The sequence below is a fragment of the Drosophila kikkawai genome, chromosome 2R (assembly GCF_030179895.1).
Source record: "Drosophila kikkawai strain 14028-0561.14 chromosome 2R, DkikHiC1v2, whole genome shotgun sequence".
NCBI lineage: Eukaryota > Metazoa > Arthropoda > Insecta > Diptera > Drosophilidae > Drosophila > Drosophila kikkawai.
The window spans coordinates 26,365,456-26,385,035 of NC_091729.1; the positions used below are offsets into that span (position 1 = coordinate 26,365,456).

At 47.0% G+C, this 19,580-nt stretch overlaps 4 protein-coding genes across 4 annotated transcripts; all 4 read right to left on the reverse strand.

The window, feature by feature from the left end:
• Positions 1 to 1,561: 1,561 nt before the first annotated feature.
• Positions 1,562 to 12,664, reverse strand: LOC108072345 (zonadhesin). The gene is made up of 7 exons (XM_017163436.3): positions 12,510 to 12,664; positions 9,889 to 10,898; positions 8,695 to 9,829; positions 7,374 to 8,633; positions 3,525 to 7,319; positions 3,339 to 3,454; positions 1,562 to 3,273 (listed from the first exon to the last, which is right to left on the reverse strand). The coding sequence occupies exons 1-7, from the start codon at positions 12,565 to 12,567 to the stop codon at positions 1,711 to 1,713; spliced, it is 8,937 nt and encodes a 2,978-aa protein (XP_017018925.1). The 5' UTR covers positions 12,568 to 12,664; the 3' UTR covers positions 1,562 to 1,710.
• Positions 12,665 to 14,447: 1,783 nt separating this feature from the next.
• Positions 14,448 to 15,563, reverse strand: LOC108072253 (uncharacterized). Its single transcript, XM_017163316.3, has 2 exons — positions 15,206 to 15,563; positions 14,448 to 15,148 (listed from the first exon to the last, which is right to left on the reverse strand). The coding sequence occupies exons 1-2, from the start codon at positions 15,548 to 15,550 to the stop codon at positions 14,582 to 14,584; spliced, it is 912 nt and encodes a 303-aa protein (XP_017018805.1). The 5' UTR covers positions 15,551 to 15,563; the 3' UTR covers positions 14,448 to 14,581.
• Positions 15,564 to 16,489: 926 nt separating this feature from the next.
• On the reverse strand, positions 16,490 to 17,344 carry LOC108072268 (uncharacterized). The gene is made up of 3 exons (XM_017163334.3): positions 17,137 to 17,344; positions 16,922 to 17,073; positions 16,490 to 16,854 (listed from the first exon to the last, which is right to left on the reverse strand). The coding sequence occupies exons 1-3, from the start codon at positions 17,318 to 17,320 to the stop codon at positions 16,594 to 16,596; spliced, it is 597 nt and encodes a 198-aa protein (XP_017018823.1). The 5' UTR covers positions 17,321 to 17,344; the 3' UTR covers positions 16,490 to 16,593.
• Positions 17,345 to 18,031: 687 nt separating this feature from the next.
• Positions 18,032 to 19,027, reverse strand: LOC108072272 (uncharacterized). Its single transcript, XM_017163339.2, has 3 exons — positions 18,685 to 19,027; positions 18,467 to 18,621; positions 18,032 to 18,402 (listed from the first exon to the last, which is right to left on the reverse strand). Exons 1-3 carry the CDS (start codon positions 18,878 to 18,880, stop codon positions 18,088 to 18,090), a joined length of 666 nt encoding a protein of 221 aa, XP_017018828.1. The 5' UTR covers positions 18,881 to 19,027; the 3' UTR covers positions 18,032 to 18,087.
• Positions 19,028 to 19,580: the final 553 nt, after the last annotated feature.

Below are 19,580 nucleotides of genomic sequence, written 5' to 3' on the forward strand. Positions count from 1 at the left end.
TTGGCCATTTTTGCTTATTTTAATGATGTAACCCCTTATTATTATTTCGCAAAAATGGCCAAAAAATCGATTTCTTCCGGACATATCTAGAAAGATTCCCCTGTTGATGCTGATCAAGAATATATATGGTTTATGGGGTCGGAAAGGTCTCCTTCACTGCGTTGCAAACTTCTGACTGAATTTATATTACCCTGCAAAGGTATAAAAATAGGAATATTAAGGATTTTGTTTTATTGAAATTCTAATTATTACTTTGGGCTCATAATTATTTCAACTTTATTTTAAATTTTCCCTGCAATTGATACATATTTTCCCACCCACCACGATCCTGGACTGCAATTAATTTTCCCCTCAAACATTTTAATCAAATGACAAAAACCAAAAATAATTTATTTCGTGGCTCATAACTCTCTTGGCCTTCGAAGCTGGAAAGCGGTTTATTAAATTTTATTTGCTCTGTCGCTCCAGAAAACAGGCTCTGTGCTTTGGCAGCAGTTTGGCCAAAAACTAATAGATTTTAAAAGCGGCTGTCGCTGTCAGCAAGCCAGCGAGAAAATTCGAGGGGGAAAATCGAGTTGGGCGACGTGATGATAAACGCTGCAAAATAAATTGGTCAACTTGCTGTTTGGGTTAACGGCCAGTCAGTTTGTTGTGACAGCTGCCAGGCGATATGGTGAAGAAAAAAATATGTTAAAAGTAGCAACAGGTTGATCAATAAATAAATTAAACATAGACATTCTGAGTAATTAAACTTGAAGGGTGCTTAAAGTAGGTAAGTTGTATTTCTTAGAGGGTTAGTTTATTGTAAACTACCAGAACCCTTAAGTTTATGTCACAATAAACTAGTAAATAAAACCTTAAAGAGATATTGAAAGCTATAAAATAAAAAGAATATAACAAGCACTTTCATTGGTATAACTCCCCCCCATCAATAAGTTCATTTAATACCCATTACTCAGGGTCTCCCTTTCCACTTTCCACTGTCTTTTCTTTCCGCCTACACATGTCTCTGTGGCCATTCTTGTGTAATTTGCCATTAAATCGTTGTCAAACCACTTAATTGCCGGCCATAAATCTTAAAACGCAATTGCTTATCGTTCGGCCAGCAATTAAAACGAAATCAAATGGTCTGCGACAAGTTTTTCTGGGAATCCCAGTACTATCTTGATATATGCTATAGTACATGTCATTTTCTTTGTTTTCAATTTGCTTTAAATTCCACTAAAGACAAACATCGCCTCGCATTTGCTTTCTGCATTTGCATTTTATTTCCAATGGCTGCGTTTTGCAATTTCTTGGCAACTTTTTACCCTCGTCCATTGTTTTTTTTCGGAGGCAATTTCACTTTTCAACTTTATTCAAGCGAAAAATTGAGGTGGAAAAGGGGGAGAAAGAAAAATTCTTCGTCTGGCATCTCTCAGCGGACTAAAGGTGTAGAAACTGAAGGAGTTTTGAGGCTAGACAGGCGTTAAGACTACACAGGAAACAAGGAATATGGAAGAAGGTTTGAAGGAGGTAAGACTTGGGAGACGTTCTGTTCCCCTTTTAAAACCCTCAAATATCGTTTATAGTTTTCGTTTTGGTTTATTTAGATTGTTCGAGGTCCGGAAGAGAAGCCTCTATCGTCAGCACAGCAATCTAATTACATAAGCGTACGCTACTATATAAATCTACTTAAGTATACATGGAAACAGTGGGCACCTCCTCCTCCTACAGCCGCTGAGTGTAGCTGATGCACCAGGCCAGCAGCAGGGTGAGACCCAGTCCCAGACCAGACAGGGCACCGGTGGAGCCCGTGAGCTCGACGGTGTTGCAGCCATCCGTGGAGCACTTCTGGCAGTGATCCTCGCTGTCGATCTCGCACTCCAGCTCGCTGGCACAGCCTCGTCGCAGGAGGCCGTCGTTGTACGAAGTCACGCATACATCGTCCTGGGCATAAATGGGACACACGGCCTCGTGATTGGGTTGCTTGGCACAATCCGGATTGGCGGTGGAGTTGCAGATGTGGCAGCGCCTGCGATTGCTGGGGAAGACTTGGTCATTACACTTGTCGCCGGGGCAGACCGAGCAGCTGCCATTGGCCGTGCACGCGTCACTGTCGGTGCTGGTCAGGGCACTCTTGCACCCGCGGATGGTGTTTCCGTTTTCCAGGCGGGTTATGCACTCCGAGTTGGGGGCATGGCAGGTAATGGAGGAGGTGACACTTGAGGGATCCTGGGCGCACTCTAGCGACTTGCTGGAGTCGCAGGACAGACACTCGCCCTCGCTGGGCAGGCGGCTGAGGTCGTTGCACTCGCTGCCCTGGCAGGAGTAGAGCTTGTTCTCCTCCTGCCACTCCTCCAGGCTGGAGCTGTTCTGGCTGCTGGCGCAGCCCATCAGCTCGACGCCGCCGTTGGTTCCGTACTTGGCAAAGCAGTAGTCATCCGACCTGTAGGCCAGGCAGACTTGGGACTTGCTGCTGGAGCAGCTGGCATCCGCGCAGCTGTGGCAGCTCAGCCTGTCGGCGGGATAGGAGAAGGTGTTGCAGCCGGCTCCCGAGCAGGAGGCACAGTTGGTGCCGCTCTCGTCGGTGGAACAGTCACTACGATCGTACAGCTCCTTGTCGTCCAGACAGGATCGGACGAGGTCCTCGCCACTCAGCGCCACCAGGCACTGGCCCTTACAGTTGCGCTTGCCCAGAGCCGTCTCGGTGGGATCCGTGATGCAGGTCTCGTTGTTCGCAGAGTTGCAGAAAGTACAGCTCACGAATTCGGAAGTGGCCCAGGCATCGTTACACTCGTTGGATTTGCAGGTGAAGCACAGCTCCGGGTTCTTTCTGCAGTACCGATCCTCGTAGTCGTCCACATCGTCCGAGCATCCTCTCCTGCGCACAGTGACGCCGTCCTCGTCAAAGACAATCTTACAGTCCTGTTCAATGTTGGGGGAGCAGGTGACAGCAGGTCCCAGCGAGCTCAGGCAGTGCTCGCCCACGCAGGTGTGGCACTTGAGAGGAAGGGTCTGGTAGGCTCCATGCCAGCCATCATCCTGGCGATTGGCCAGGTCGATGGCATTACACTCGCTGCCGGAGCAACTGCGGCAGTTGCGGTAATCACTCGAGTCGCATTCAACGCTGCTGCTGCAGCCACGAGTGGTCACATTTCCGGAGAGGAAGGTCTTGCAGGTCTCCGTCTCGCTGACCCAAGGACAGGCCAGCGTGTAGCTGGGATCGGACTCGCAGGTGGAATCATCGGCGGAGGTGCAGGAGTAACAGACTTGGCGATCGGCAGGGAAGACCTGGTGAGGGTTAGAAAAAGTTATTCCAGATGGGTTTCTTTGGGGGTTTAATAATGGGTAATTACCTCGCGATTGCAGCCATCAGTTGAGCACACAGTACAGTTGGCATCATTACCCAGGAGGCAGGAGACAAACGGTGTCTGGTCCAGATCGTAAAGGCAGCCACGGTTGGTGGAACCATCTTTAAAGAAAAAGATAAAGGAGTTCAATTTGAAATTGTGATGATGCGTCCCGCCGCCCAGATAACTCACCGTCCTCCAGCTTGGTGAAGCATCCCGTGTGCGGCATCTGGCTGCAGGTCTGGAAGCTGCCCACTGACTGGGCATCCGTGGCGCAGGTGGGATCCTCTCGAGAATCGCAAACAGCACAACGCACCGGTGTTTGGAATGTGGGAACATTACAGTTCTCGCCCTCGCACACAGCAATGCGCTTCGTCTTCAGGATACTCTCCAGATCCTGGTTACGGAAGGAGCTCAGGCAGCCCAGCTGCTTCAGGTTATTGTCCTCATCCACCCACAGGAAGCAGCTGTCCTGCTCCTTGTAGATCAAGCACTGCTCCGGCTGCGGATCCTCGCAGTCATCACCATCGCAGGTGTAGCAGCTCAGGCGATCCGCCGGCAGGCTGTCCGAGTTGCAGGAGTCATCGTTGCAGGCGGAGCACGAGGAGTCGCTGCCGCTGGCGCAGGTCAGCTGATCCGCCTCCTCCTTGTCATCCAAACAAGTGCGAATAAGATCTAGTCCAACCGAGCTGCTTCCATACAGAGCAGTCATGCATTGGCCTTGGCACTGGCGAGTCCTGTGGCTGCCACTGGTGGGATTGGATATGCAGGTTGAGTCCTTGTAGGAGTCGCAGTAGATGCAGGTCCTGTACTGGCTAAGAGAAGTGGCATTGTTGCAGTTGTTGGACTTGCAGGAGGGGCAGCTGGCGGCATTGGAGCCGCACCAGGTGGCAATCGAAGTCTGCGCCTCGAGGGCATCTTGGCAGCCGCGCTGGATGACCACCCCGTCGGCATTGAAGACGGTCAAGCAGGGCTGCTCATTGTTGTTCTGGCACTTGACCGAGGGAATATTCGCCGCCTGGCAGGCCTCGTCGCCTTCGCAAGTGAGACAGGTCAGCGGGAGGTCTTGCCACAAGCCATTGTTGTCGTCCGCCTTGGCATCGAGATCCACCTGGTTACAGCCATCGCCCTCGCAGTGGACACAGGTCTTGGCATTCTCCTCGCAGCTCAGCGAGGAGGAGCAGCCCCGGTAGGTGACTCCATTGCGGTAGTTGGTCACGCACTGGTCATCTTCTTCGTACAGATAGCACACGGTGAGGCTATCAGGAGCGGAGCGGCAGGTGGCGTCCGTGTTCGAGTTGCACACGTGGCAGGAGCGGCGGTTGGCGGGATACAGCTGCTTGTTGCAGGCGCTGCCCTGGCAGGCGGAGCAGCTCGTGGAGGTACCATTGTAGCAAGAGAGGAAGTCATCGTCCTCCAGGTTGGAGAGGCATCCCCTCTCCGTGCTGCCGTCGGACAGAACCCGGGAATAGCAGTCGGGGAAGCCGGCAAGCCCACACTCCGTGGAGCTGGCCACGCTGGCCGGGCTGATGGCACACGAGGCGTCCGTGCGGGAGCTGCAGATGGCACAGCTCTCGCTTTCGGGTATGGACTCCAGGGTATTACAGTCGCCGTCGCTGCAGGTCAGCAGTCTCTTGGAGCGCTTCAGCTGGTAGATGTCCTCGTGGCTCAGCTCACTCAGGCAGCCCAGCGCGGACACCGATTGCTCCTCGTCGAATTGGATGTAGCACTCGTCGTTCTCCCTGTAGTTGGCGCAGCTGCTGGCCTCCGACTTCTGGCAACCATCGCCCTGGCAGACCAGGCAGCTCTGCCGGCTGGCCACCAAATCCTCCGAGTTGCACTTCGCGCCCTCACAGGTGGCACAGAACTTCTTGCTGCCCGCGGTACAGGCATCCCGATCCTCCTTCTCCAAATCGTCATAACAATTACGCACCAGGGCGTAGCTGGGATCATCAGTCTCCCCGAAGAGGGGCAGGAAGGCGGAGACACAGCGCTCGTGGCACTGCCGGGTCTTGGTGATCTGTGAGGGATCGTTCACGCAATTGGAGTCCTCGCTGGAGTCGCACACAATACACTGGACGTAGTTGTCCAGGGAGTCGGCGGTGTTGCATCCGTTGGAGTTACAGCGTGGACAGGATGTGGGATTCTCGTCGCAGTAAGTGGAGGCGGCAAACACGGGGTCAGAGCAGCCGCGTTGGCTGACCACTCCGTCCTCCCCGATGACGGTCACGCAGTTGTCATAGCCCGAGCACTCGGTGAGGGTGCCTCCGCCCGAGGCGCAAGCAGTTCCAGAGCACTCAAGACACTTAATGGGCGTCGGTTGCCAGATGCCCGGGAAGCCATCCTCGCCGATCTTCTCCAAGTTAGCGGTGTTGCATCCATCAGCCGAGGAGCAAACGCGGCAAGTAAGCGGATCCGAGGGATTGGAGCAGCTTAGCGTGGAGTTGCATCCGCGGTAGGTGACACCATTGACCAGGGTGGTCACACAGGACTCGTCCTTGGAGTAAATGGGGCACACGGTGCTGGTCAAGCTGGAGGGTGAGGTGGCGCAGTTGGCATCGGTTGAGGAGTCACACTGGTAGCACTTCCTGCGATCCGCCGGGAACACGCTCAGCCCGTTACAGCGATCGCCCGTGCAGGTCTCGCAGAGCTCACCCTCGCCTGCCTGGCACTCGTAGAACTCATCGCCGCCCAGGCTGGATAGGCATCCCCTGAAGGTATTGCCCCGACTGTCGATCTGGGTCACACAAGCCGTGTAGGGCAGCTTGGAGCAAATGTCGGTGGTGAGCAGCTGATTGGGATTGGTGGCGCAGCGCGAGTCCTCCAGGGAGCTGCAGGTCAGACAGGTGTTGGGATCGGGCGTCGAGCTCTGGGTATTACAGTTTGGTCCCGAGCAAAGGACAATACGCTGCTGGGCCACCAGCTCCTTGATCACCTGGGTCTCAAAGTCACTGGCGCAGCCCATGGCTACCACGCTGTTTTCGTCGTAGGCCATGTAGCAGTGATCCTCCTCCCTGTAGGCCAGGCACTTGGTGCTGACCACGTCAATGCACTCGGAATCGGTGCATATGAAGCACTCCTGCGGGCTCTCAATCACATCCTGGTCGTTGCACAAGGATCCGGTGCAGGCGGTGCAGTTGTCATGGGTTCCCGCGGCGCACGAGGTGCGCTCCGCCTCGCTCAAATCATCCAGGCAGCCGCGAGTGGGCAGCAGGGCCGAGTCCCAGGAGGAGCTACGCGGGTACATTCCCGTCATGCACTGACCCAGGCACTTCCTGGTCGTCGTAGGCTTCTCCCAGGCACAGGTGGAGCTCTCCTCCGCGTCGCAGAAATAGCAATCGACATAGGCATCCAGGGACAAGGCACTGTTACAGCCATCCGACTTGCACTGTAGACAGCTGTCCGGGTTAGAGTCACAGTAATCGATATTGGCCGCCTGGACAGAGTCACTGCATCCGCGGGCCACCACTTGACCCTCGTTATTGAAGACGGTGGAGCAGGTCTGCTTGTTGTTGCCCTCGCACTTGGTGGGCTCGCCACTGATCGTGGCACAACTGGCAGCATCGTCGCAAGTATAACAGCTCAGGGGCAGATCGGTCCACTTGCCGGGCTCTCCTACGTACGAGGACGAAAGATCCACGACGTTACAATCGGGTCCGGAGCAAACGCGGCAGCTGCCGGGTTGAGAGGCATCGCAGTTCAGCTCCGACTGACAGCCGCGACGAGTGCGCCCCTTGGACAGGCTGGTGACGCAGGCATCGTCCTCGGAGTAGGTGCGGCAATAACTGGAGTAGGTGGAGGGAGCCGAGACACAGTCGGCATCGCTGGAGGAGTCGCAGCGCAGGCAGGTCAGCCAGTCTGAGGGATACAAAACCGTGTTGCAGTTGTTCACACTGCAAACGGTACAATTGGAGCTGCCGGAGCTGGAGCACTCATCGAAGACGGCGTCATCCGTGTCCATGAGACAGCCGCGCTGCAGGACGCCATCTGGAAGGAGTCAAGGGTGAGTAAACGATTAGGGAATAACCAAATAGGTCTCACCTTCATTCAGGTAGCTATAGCAATCCGGGTAAATGGAGTGCTGGCAAACAGCTTTCAATGATCCGCCTGACTCCACGCACAACTCATCCTCGATGGAGTTGCAGATGTTGCAGGAAACGCCTGGCTTCAGCTTGTCCTTGGTGTTGCAATCATCGCCGGAGCAGAAGTACAGATCACGGCGATTGGCTAGCAGGAAGGTCTCCGCCAAGTCGGTGACACAGCCCATGGCCTTTACGTCCTGATCGTCCACATGGATGTAGCACTGATCTCCGGACCGATGGCCCACACAGAGCTGGCTGCCCAGGGTTTCGCAGGCGGAGTCCTCGCAGAAGTTGCAGCTAAGACGATCCTCCGGGACATCAGCCTTGTTGCAAGAGGCACCCGAGCAGGAGACACAGTTCTCCAAGGTGCCTGCCGCACAGGCCAGCCGGTCATCATAGTCCAGATCATCCAGGCAACCACGGGCCAGATCCAGCACGGGATTAGCCTCCGAACGGTTGCGAGGATACAGACCGGTGAAGCAGCTGCCCTGACAGGACAGAGTACGAGTCACTTCGCCCACTTGGCGGACACACTCCGGTCCGTCGCTGGCATCACAAAGCAGACAGTCCACATAGGTGTCCAGCTCCTTGGCATTGTTGCAGCCGGAAGACTTACAGAACTTGCAGTTGCCGGAGTTCTCGTCGCAGTATTGCAGCAGCTCCGCATCCTCGTAAAGGGTATCGGAGCAGCCGCGGAGAACCACCAAGCCGGACTCGTCGAAAACTGTGGCGCAGTTTTGCTCGTCATTTCCCACGCACTTCTTCAGAGCGCCCACGCTGGCTCCCTGGCAGTCGGTTCCATTGCAGGTGTAGCAGTTGACAGGAGGATTGGCCCAGTGGGTGGGATAGCCAATATTGGAGCTCTTCAGATTCGCCACGTTACAGTTGTTTTTGCCGGAGCACAGGCGGCAGTACTGCTTGTCCGAATCGTCGCAGGTGAACTCCCGCTGGCAGCCACGATAGGTTTCGCCGTCCACCAACTTGGCGCTACAGCCCTCGTTCTCCAGGTAGTACACGCAGGGTTCGCCAGCGTCCGGGGCGGAGGAGCAGGTGGGATCGGTTAGGGAGTTACAGCGGTGGCATTGACGCCTATCGGCGGGATAGATGCCCGCATTACAGTGGTCACCCTCGCACACCTCGCAGAGTCCAGTGCCCGCCAGGCAGGCGGTGAGCTGCTCACGGGGCAAGCTGCTCAGACAGCCGCGCTGGGTGATACCATCTGGAAAAGGATACAGGGGATGAATGAGTTTAGAGGCCAATTAAAAGGGTTCTGAACTCACTTGTCACCCGCGTCATGCAGCTGGTGTAGGGCAAAACTCCGCAATTTCCAATCAAAGTGATCTTGCTGGGATCTGTGACACAGTTGGGATCCTCGGAGGAGTCGCAGGCAATGCACTTGGTCGGCTCGGGCAAATCGGCAAAGGAATTGCAGTTGGAAGAGTTGCAGAAGAGCAGTGAGTGGAAGTTGTCATCCACGAACTCCTCATCCAAGTCAGACCGGCAGCCCATGGCCTGGATATCGGCCTCATTGTCCCACAGGATGTAGCAGCTATCCTCGCTGCTGTACTCACTGCACTGACTAGCAGATGGATCCTCACACTCGTCATTGCCGGAGCACTGGTAGCAGCTCAGTCGCTCCTCCTGCAGGTTGTCCACATTACAATTGGGGCCCGAGCAGGCCACGCACCGGTCATCGGTGCCGGCAATGCAGGTCTCCTGATCCGCCGGATCCTTGTCATCCAAGCAGCCGCGCACGGTATCGTAAACGGAGGTCAGGATGGATCTCCTGCGGAGGGCAGTCATGCACTGGCCATTGCACAGGCGACGGGTCTTGACATTTTCCGGATTCGTATCGCAGTTTTCGTTGTCGCGGTCGCAGTAGATGCATTCATTGTAGTTGTCCAGGGACCGGGCGGAGTTACACTCGTTGGAGTTACAGTTGTGGCAGCTGCCGCTGTTGGCATCGCAGTAGGTGCTCCAGGATTGCTCAACCACCTGGCTACAGCCCTTGGCGGTCACGACTCCCTCGGCATTGAAGACGGTCACACAATAGTCCGTGCTGCTGGCACAGGCGGTGGTTTCCAGAGATGCGCAGGCGGTGGTGTCATTGCAGGTCTCACAGCTGAGGGGCAGGGTCTGACCCCACAGACCAGGCTGACCATCTTCCAGTCTCTTGAGGTTGACTGTATTACAGTCGGCTCCCTCACACGTTTGGCACTTCCTGGAACTACTCGAGTCACATTCCAAGGAGGCACTGCATCCGCGAAGAGTGTTTCCCTCGATATCGATGCTGGTGATGCACTGCTGGCTGCTGGTGTGGAGCAGGCAGAGGGCAGTGGCGGAGGGCGAGGTCTCGCAGTTGTCATCCTCGCTAGAGTCACAGATCTGGCAGCTAAGGCGGTCAGCGGGTTGGAGCTGCCAGGATAAGAATTTATAAATATATCATCTTTATATAAGAAATAAAGCAAACCCACCTCCTGGTTACACTTCTCCCCCGTGCACCTTAGACACTCGTTCGAGTTGCTATCCCGCAGACAGTCCAGATACTCCTCACCCTCCAGGCTGGTGAGGCAGCCCCTCTCGGTGTGTCCATCCTCCAGGATTCTGGAGTAGCAGTCGCTGTTCACCTGGCTCTCGCATTGGGTCTCGGTGAGCACACTTTCGGGCGCCACGGCGCAGTCATCGTCTGTCCGGGAGCTGCATAGCGTGCAGGTCTGGGGCTTGGCCAGGGCAGATTCCACATTACAGTTGTCGCCGGTACAATACCAAAGCTGCTTGTTGGACTCCATTAAGGTCACGTCGCTCACATTGTACTGGCTAAGGCAACCCATCTCGTATATAGCGCCGGAGGCATCAAACTCGATGAAGCAGCTCTCGGCATTGTCGCCCGAGGGAACAGCTCGGCAGGTGGTGGACTGGGGACTGGAGCAGTCTCCCTTGCAGGAATTACAGCTGCCGCGGACACCTAGATCCACGGTATTACATCCGGCCGAGCTGCAGGCCACACAGTTATCTAAAGTGCCATCGGCGCAGGCATCGCGATCATCCAAATCCAGGTCGTCGATGCAGGTGCGCACCAGCTCTAGGGGAGCCCCCTCCTCACTGTTGGTGGGATACAGGGCTGTGATGCACTGCTGGTTACATTTCTTCTTCTCGGTCACCAGCTCAATATCAAAGACGCAGTTGTCATCGCTTTGGGCATCGCAAATGACGCATTCCAGCAGATTCTCATTGGTATTTAGGGAATTGCATCCATGCGACTTGCACTGGTAGCAGTTCTCCCCACTTTCTGAGCAGTCTGTCTCTAGGTTATCGCTGCATCCTCGCTGGATCACAGCTCCATTGGCATTGAAAATGGCCACACAGCTTTGGGCATCGTTGTTCAGGCACTTGCGCAGGGCTCCGGCTCCGGCAGAGCATTCTTCGAGGGTGGAGCACTCGTAGCAGTTAATGGGGCCCGAGTGCCAGTTGTGGACAAAGGCATCTGAAATTGGGAAATGGGTTGGGTTGGGAAATGATTTTAGATTTTAAAAGGAAGCCTACATACATATCGATTATTCCTATTCTATTCTTAAGAATTTTACCTTGTTCACACATAATCACTCACTATCCTCACAAAATCCCTAAGATTAGTCTTAAGCACTCAAAAGTCTGATCCTTCCTAGATAATACCTGGCATAAGTCCATAATTAATGGCACCAGTCGGCTCTGGTTACGTATTAAAGACTGTTTTTTTATGGGGCAACCAACCGGCAATCGAATTTGGCGATATTTATGACTCTCGATGTCCGTTGGCTGCCGTTACCGCATTGTCGCGATCTTTTCGACTCGTAATCTGTGGCTAATAAATTAATAATTGTTTTGTGGTGGGCCTATAAAAAATTGGGTAATTCAATGCCGATCGCGAGGGGCTTAATCTATATGGAGAAGCGTGTTCAGCCACAAAGTAATAAGGAAAAAAAAAAGGGAAAGTGGGAGAGAGTTCTCTATAAACTTCATTATATAACTAAAGAAAGTTATGATCTATACCTCTTAAAAGGACACTTAACTAAGCAATTATGAAAGGTAATTAAACCGATTTTAAAATAAATTCAGAGACTTTTAGAAACTATTTATAACTTTAAGTGAGAGAAACGTGTATTTTTGATTGTAAATAATTTTTTATGTTTTCTTAAATAATTTGATATTTTTTTTAAATTAATTCCTATAACTATCAAGGTTGTTTAGCAAAAAACAAACGTTTAACTTAACAAAGTTCAAATTCAACTCGTAATCATTTCCTTAACTTAATCCATATAAATCAAGATTTCTAGATTTCCCAAGCACTCGAAAGTTCTGATTGTGCCTTAAAGTGTGCGTTTTGCAATTTGCAGCTAAAAAATGTGATATACTTTGTACCAGGAAATTGTAAGCAATATTATTAGTTACACATTTATGTCTCATTATGAAGTGGACTTTATTTATGGCGCAGTTAAAGCTATACTATATATACTTTATAGTTAATAAAAACATGATTCATAAATGTCGGTTCGATTGACGGACATGCATTTCCCTTATTTCACATGTCCAATTGGGGGAACAACACGCGCAGATATTACTTTTCAAAGATTAGATAGATTAGATAGATTAGATAGGCCTTTCTACATTTTATTTATATTTGTTTTAAGGTTTTAATTGTCCAAGGGATTTTCACAGTTACATTTTTTTATTTTTAATATTTTTTTTTAAGTATAGTTTTTGAGTTATGTAAGAGAGAGCTTTTTAGGGAACATTTTTAAAACATTTGCAGAATTCGTTGTTATTTATTAAGGCTTCTATCTATTAATTTAATGCCACAATTATTAACTTGTTAACTTGTGGTTTCACTTTTAAATATTAGAAATTTGTAAGTTCTTTTAAAAATGCTTGAAGTTTATCCATAACTGCACAAATGGATTTATATAATTTTTTGAAGCAATTTTTACTGTTTTATAGTTTATATTTTCACTTTTATTTTCTGATTATCCTTGAAGATTTCAGTTTAAGAATGACCGTTTTGTGTTTATATTTCACTTTCACTTGGTATTATCCTTTATCCTTGATCGGCAACACCTACCACTCGCTGGGCTTAGCACAAGAAGTAGCAAGGCTACTCCTGCTGCAATGGGTTTCATGATCACTTCCCAGGGCCACTGTCGCGCGTTATTCCGTATTAGCCACAAAAATGGATTCGGGCAACTAATTTTTAGCTGGCCAATGTGAGGCGTTTTATAGATTCTGGTCCGGTCGATCGATCGATCGATTGATGTGTCGTCCTATCGGCGCTGTTTGATTATTGGCTCTATATTAGGGGCCCATATTGTGCGCGGCCTGTTGCCATAGCTCTATGGCCGATAAAGCGCTGTTATATATAACCGATAGAGGGGAATTAACATAAAAAAGGCACCAACAAATACCCTATTGGCCGAGAGATAAGCCGGCCATAATCAAGCGAAAAATGTAGGCGCTGTGAACACGTTTACACGCCGCGATAACGGGCTAGAATATATGTTGCCTGATTGTAAGGAGGGGTAGTTTTAGCCTTGTTTGTCCAGCTATTGTTAATTGCATTGCGTTTTTTTGCACTCCACAAGCTACAGTACTACCTGCAAAGGCAATAACGCTTTAAGCTTGGCTTATCGATAACCTATTGGTTACAGTTAATCGATAGTTGGTCTGGAAATATATCACCCAGATGGCGCCTTTATTGGTTCAGAGCTGTAAATCAAGTAGTTGCTGGGACTCGGAAAAGCCCAGATAGAGGCCTTCCTAAGAACTTAATCTCTTAACGTATATTGCTAACTTTTATGGGCACTTATTGAACTTTAAGCCAGGCCATTGGATAATGTCACGAAATGGGAAAACGTGTGGCAAAACTAAATAAAATAAAATATTAAAATATTAAAAAATATTAAAAATATTAGAGACGTTTCCGACCCTATAAAGTATATATATTCTTGATCAGCATCAACAGCCAAGTCGATCTAGCCATGTCCGTCTGTCCGTCTGTCCGTCTGTCCGTCCGTCTGTCCGTTTCTACGCAAACTAGTCCCTCAGTTTTAAAGCTATCTGAATGAAACTTTGCATATAGTCTTCTATATACTCTCACTGCTATATATGTCGGAACGGGCCGGATCGGACGACTATATCATATAGCTGCCATACAAATGTTCGATAAATTTTTAGAAAAAAAATTATATCTTGGCTGTTTTCCAATATTTTTGCATCATTTTTGAGATATAGCCATTCTATATTATTCCAGAATTTTGGTAAAAATTTTATGAAAATCGGACGACTATATCATATAGCTGCCATAGGAACGATCGGGAAATTAATAGGAAAAAAATATAACTTCGTTGTTTTTCAACGTATTTTCATCTACTTTGATATATGAGCTTTTGTTATTAATTCAGAATTTTGGTTTAAATTTTATGAAAATCGGTGGACTATATCTTACAGCTGCCATAGGAACGATCGGGAAATTAATAGAAATAATTATAACTTCGTTGTTTTTCAACGTATTTTCATCTACTTTGAGATATGAGCTTTTGATATTATTTCAGAATTTTAGTATAAGTTTTATGAAAATCGAACAACTATATCATATAGCTGCCATAGAAGCGATCGGTAGATGTAAAGCTCGGAATTTAAAACTTTAACTGTCAACTGTAAACATAAGTATAGGTAAAATGTAATAAAACTCTGTTTTGTGTGTGTTTTCAGCATTTAAGTCTATAATACAAACATCAAAAACAATCTGCAAGGGTATAAAAACTTCGGCGTGCCGAAGTTAGCTTCCTTTCTTGTTTAATCTCAATCAAAACACAAAATAAAGCATGAAATCAGTTCGGAATTATAGTAGATCTTATTTCACAATTCCCCCAAATCATTCCTATTAAATATGATGGTTATATAAATAGGTTTTCTTATCGACTCTTGGATTTTCGTCATATACTCCACAGCTTCTCTGGCTTTAATCTATGACATAAAGCCACCAACATAAGCACCAAAAAGATTGTAATTGAAGGCGGCATATTTATGGTCATATCATAAAAATTAGTTTAACAATAGTTCGTACATAGTAGATTAGGGTTTTTTGGAGAAGGTCGTGGGAATTAAAATCTAAAAACCAAAGCGAATATTCCCGTCTTATTTATGAAGATTATAAATGCCAAGTGCCAATTGAGCAAAGATCAGCAAAATGGAAACTTGCAATCTGAAAGCCGAATTTGGTTTAGTTGTTGGGGGAATCTCTGTGGTCGTCGAAGTGGTAGGTGAAACTGTTGTTGGAGTTGTTGGTGAGACTGTTGTTGGAGTTGTTGGGGAACTTGTAGAAGAACTTGTAGAAGAACTCGTAGAAGAGCTCGTAGAAGAACTCGTAGAAGAACTCGTAGAAGAACTCGTGGAAGAACTTGTAGAAGACTCTGTTGATCCCGATGAACTTGTTGTTGAATCGGTGGTTGAATCCGTTGTTGAATCCGTTGTTGGCGCATCATCCTCCTTAACTATCTGATCATTGCAGTGGGGTTGCTCCAAGGGATCACACAAATGGCAGTTCCTATCAGCCAGACATTTTACTTGTTCCGAGAGAGTTAAAGAACATCCTCGTTCTACAAGATCTCCCTCGATACTCGCATAGCAGAAACTTCTGCCTGTTCTGGCTATAGAACAAACTTGGGCTTGCAGAAGTCCCGGAGCTTCAGCACATTGGGAGTCCTTTGGGAAAGCATATATTATTTGAAAAGTATTTAAAAATATTTATATTACATTTACCTCTGTACTATTACACTGAAGACAGCCGGCTCGCTTGGAGCCCACATTGTTGCACTTGTTCAAAACACAAATTTCACAGTCAACTCCGGTTTCCCTGCCATCTTTCCCACACTTTTCCCTCCAAGTATCCTCTAGACTTTCCAAACATCCTTGGGCCTGTATAGTGCCTCCTTGAAAAACGCTGACACAGGCATCCAAGCGATCTGCGCAGGCTTCCTCACCGCTATAGTTACTCCTCTGGCAGTTAATCCCTCGACAATAGTTACATCTTTCCGATGCCAGGACATGGCTGCCCGCGAGGAATACGAGCGCCAGCAGAAATGGAAAAATATTAGTGATTGACATTGGGAGGAGGCAAGTTTAGCATTGAAAGGGTCTTAGTCGCTGGCCAGCGCTTTATATAAATTCTGGTCAAGAGAGCCCACTTGGATGTTCCATCATCGATAGTCGTCGGTCTTGAGTGTGTAAACAAACATGTTAAGTGATTCTCAATTCGTGTTCTCCTCGGTAATTGCATAAACAATATTGTTGTCTTTGCGGGGCTCCTTAAGCCCAATTGCACTCAAGTGGTTGTGGGGCAGCTTATAGAGTAGTCGCAAGTAAATAAAAACAAGTTTACAACGTTAATGGGACTTTTTTTTTGTCATTAAGAGGTTATCTCTTGCGATTAGACAAGAAACTTGGACAATGGCTTAGAAGGAATGTCGTTGAGAGATAATATTTAAGGGGCTTTACTGAAGGTTAAAGGTTTTTATAGGAGTTTGGGTAATTTTATGTATAAGAAGTGGTGATGTAAAAGGAAATATTATATCTATTATAATAATAATTACTCTCATTTTATCATTTATAGTTTAAATAGTAAATTATTGCTTAAGATTGTCTAGTATTTCCACAGTCTACTTCGGAAAATGACTTTTAACAAATCAATTAAAATCAAATATAACTTTATTCGTTTAAAACTAATTTATCCAAAGCCTAAATAATATATAAAAGTAGATTTTTAACTATTTTATTGATTGAAAATATATTTTTTTTATATTAAAATAATCTTAAGGCAATGCACACTCTTGGGAATTGATGTATTTACTATGAGAAATCCTTTAAAAAATGCATAACGATTTCATAAATACTAAAAGTGCTTTTGATTTAGGTTCTTAAAATTAATTTAACGTTTTGTCTTAACATTTTAGGCATAAGAAAGGGTTATTTAAATGTGAATTTTATCTTTAAATAGGTCACTTGTAATTATAACCTAATGAATTCATAATAAATATAAAGTAATAATCCACTTCGAATTCTCTTTATTTTAGTTTCTTACAATTTGTTCATTTATTATTTAGTTTTATTAAAAGTTTTAATATTATATATTTTGAATTTTTACATTAAATTTATCTCAGAAAGCGAATAAAACGATTTCCAGCGCTGGAACTCTCCTCGATGTTGGCCGCATTACAGTTCCTAATATCTCCGGAGGAGCACAACAGGCAGTTGGTATCATTGAGGCAGGTTTGCTGATCGGTTTCTGTGGTGGAACATCCCCTCACAATGGATCCGCCCGAGGATTTCACATAGCAATACGAATTGGGAGCTGTGGGGGCAGCACAGCGAGTGGCCTCCAAGGTGGCAGCATTCGAGGCGCAATTGGAGTCCTTTTGGAGGTTCAAAACAATTATACATAAAATATTATTTAAAATTTTTAAAAATTACAAACAATACCTTGCTGGAATCACACTGAATGCAGGCATACTTGGCCGATCCCACATTATTGCATTTATCCGTGTTGCATTTGTAGCAGGAGCGATTGTCGTTGCATTTCGAACGCAGGGCATAGGGAATTTCCAAGGAGCAACCCTTGAACACAACCTTGGCTGAAATGTTTAAAAGAAGCTTTCTAAGTACCTTGTTTAGTTAAAATGTAATCTCTGACTCACCCTCATCGTAGATGGCCACACAGTAGTCCAGGGAATCCACACAGGACTGCGTCTTGGCCAGACTAACCCGCTGGCAGTTGGATCCCTCGCAGCTATGGCAGGTGGTCACCTTGTTGGCCGCCACATTAGCCACCAGGAATCCCAGCAGCAGCAGCAGCGCACTCGCAATTGTTTGGGCCTTCATTTTGGGGCTTCGACTGTCGGGCAATTGGCCAATGCGATCGGCTTTTATACCGCCAACCACTTCAAATGCTCCACTGAAGAGTCCTCGAGTGCGGTTTCTGCCATTGTGTGTGCGTGAGGGTGGGTGACGGTGTGTGCCGGCGTCTGATTGTGTGTGCGTTTGTTCGTGGAAATGGCCAAACACTTGAGAACCTTTCATGAAGAACTTACAGCAGAGGATAGTTGTATATAAACAGCAAGAGATAAAGGTAGAATCTATGGGTGGGACAAAAACTATAGTTTATTTCAGGTAATTCATTTCTTGATAACGATTTTATTTGTTGTTAACCTTGTATTTGGTGAATGTGTTTTTGAAACTTTTGTTGATTTTCTTGTATGATTCGTTGACAAATCAGTTATATCTTTACGTTGACCAGAATATATTGTATAAATTTTAGCCTAATCTAAGCAAAACTTCTGCCATAATCTATTTTCCGTTTGTAGTTAAAATTATAATTATTAGTTTAGTTTTTTAATGGAAATGAAAGTACAGAATAGTATTTCCAAACTCTTAATAGAATAGTTCCTACTTTCCTCACCTCCACTGTATTTTGCCCACCTTTTTGAAGTGTCCTCTAAAATAAACCGACTGCCAAAGAATTCCCCTGTGATTAAACTGTGGTGTTATTCCAACAATCACATGCTCGCTTAATGTTGAACAACAAAATATAGATAATGTTTTAACCAAAATAATCAGTAATTTATTTATTTGTTATTATTAAAAAATAACTATTTAAGCAATTTAAGCAATATCAAAGCCATAGAGGCCAATCCCAAACTGCTGACGAATTGTCCTTGGCCATTCTTGGAATCGGTATCCAAATCGAAATAGTTGCAGGCATTGGAATCACTAGAGTCCTCCGGCAGGCAAAGTGAACATTTGTCATCATCCAGGCAGGACTTTTGCTCCTTTACAGACAAAGCACAGCCGCGTTGCAGAGATGAGCCGACGACCTTGACATAGCAATAGGAGTTGGCCGAGGTGGGGAGTCCGCACTGGGCAGGAGTTAGGGAGGCAGAAGAACCCTTGTTACAGTCAGAGGTCTGGTAAAAAAATGTTTAAAAAAACTGAACTTTTAAGGATAATTTAAGGATATGGCATACTCACTTCCGAGCCACTGCATTGAAGGCATTTAAAGTCCCTGCGTCCTTGATTATTGCACAATTGGCCGCTACATTTCTGGCACTGACTGTCCCTGGCCGCACACTTGGCCTGGCCAGCCAGGGAGATCTGAGAGAAGCAACCCCTTTCGCTGACGGCAACTTGAGTTTAAAGAGTTTAATTTTAAAATATTTATTAAATTACTGATAGAATCCTGTACTTACAATCATTATAAATTGTCACACAGACATCCAGCTTATCAGAGCAGCTTATGGTGACATTCTGACGGGTTGTTCTCAGGCAATTAATGCCCTCGCAGCTATAGCATTTCGGAGGTTCCACCGCATTCTGAACCCCAGTCTGAACTTCTGCACTTATTAGATGAGAAGCCAGCAAAAAAGTCAACAAATAAAGCAGCATTTTCCTCTGAAAACCTCCTTTGGCTTTGGTCAACCGAACACAACTGAAACTTGATGGCAAATAATTTTGAAAAAATGGAAAAAACAACCCACGACACTTGAGAAAAATTAATCAAGAGTCAACAAAGTGATAACGAAATTACAATGCAGCACTCACCCTCAAGATGTTTCCCCATAGATTAGTATTATTTTTTGCCGGACTTATATCACAGGGAATAGTACTATATATTCGCTTTGTTTGCTTGGCCATTGAAGGGTCTTATCTCCGGCTTAGATAGTTCCGAGTGACTCACTCGCCCCGTGATACTTGCTAATTAAGAATTATTTATTAACATTTGTTTTGATTTGTATTGATATTCCTTTTTGGGGGTTTTCTTATCAAACATTTTCGTGGGTTTTTAATTCCGTCCAAATGTCTTTCAATGGCTAATAGACGGTCACTGGTGAATTTATGTGGCCCAGAGTTATCGGCCAAGTTATCAGTGAGTTATTGCAATCAATTTTTATGACACACTGGCTCACAATCGAAGAGTGCAAAAGATATGGCCGATGGCCGACATTTCTGGGTCTTTAATTGAGTTAACTACACTTTTTCTTTGTGGTTTAAATTTAACTTAAATTTAACTTGAATTTTCCGTGAGCTTTAAGGCTAAGGTCAAGCCTGCACAGCCTGTACTTATTTGCATACATTTCCCAACGAT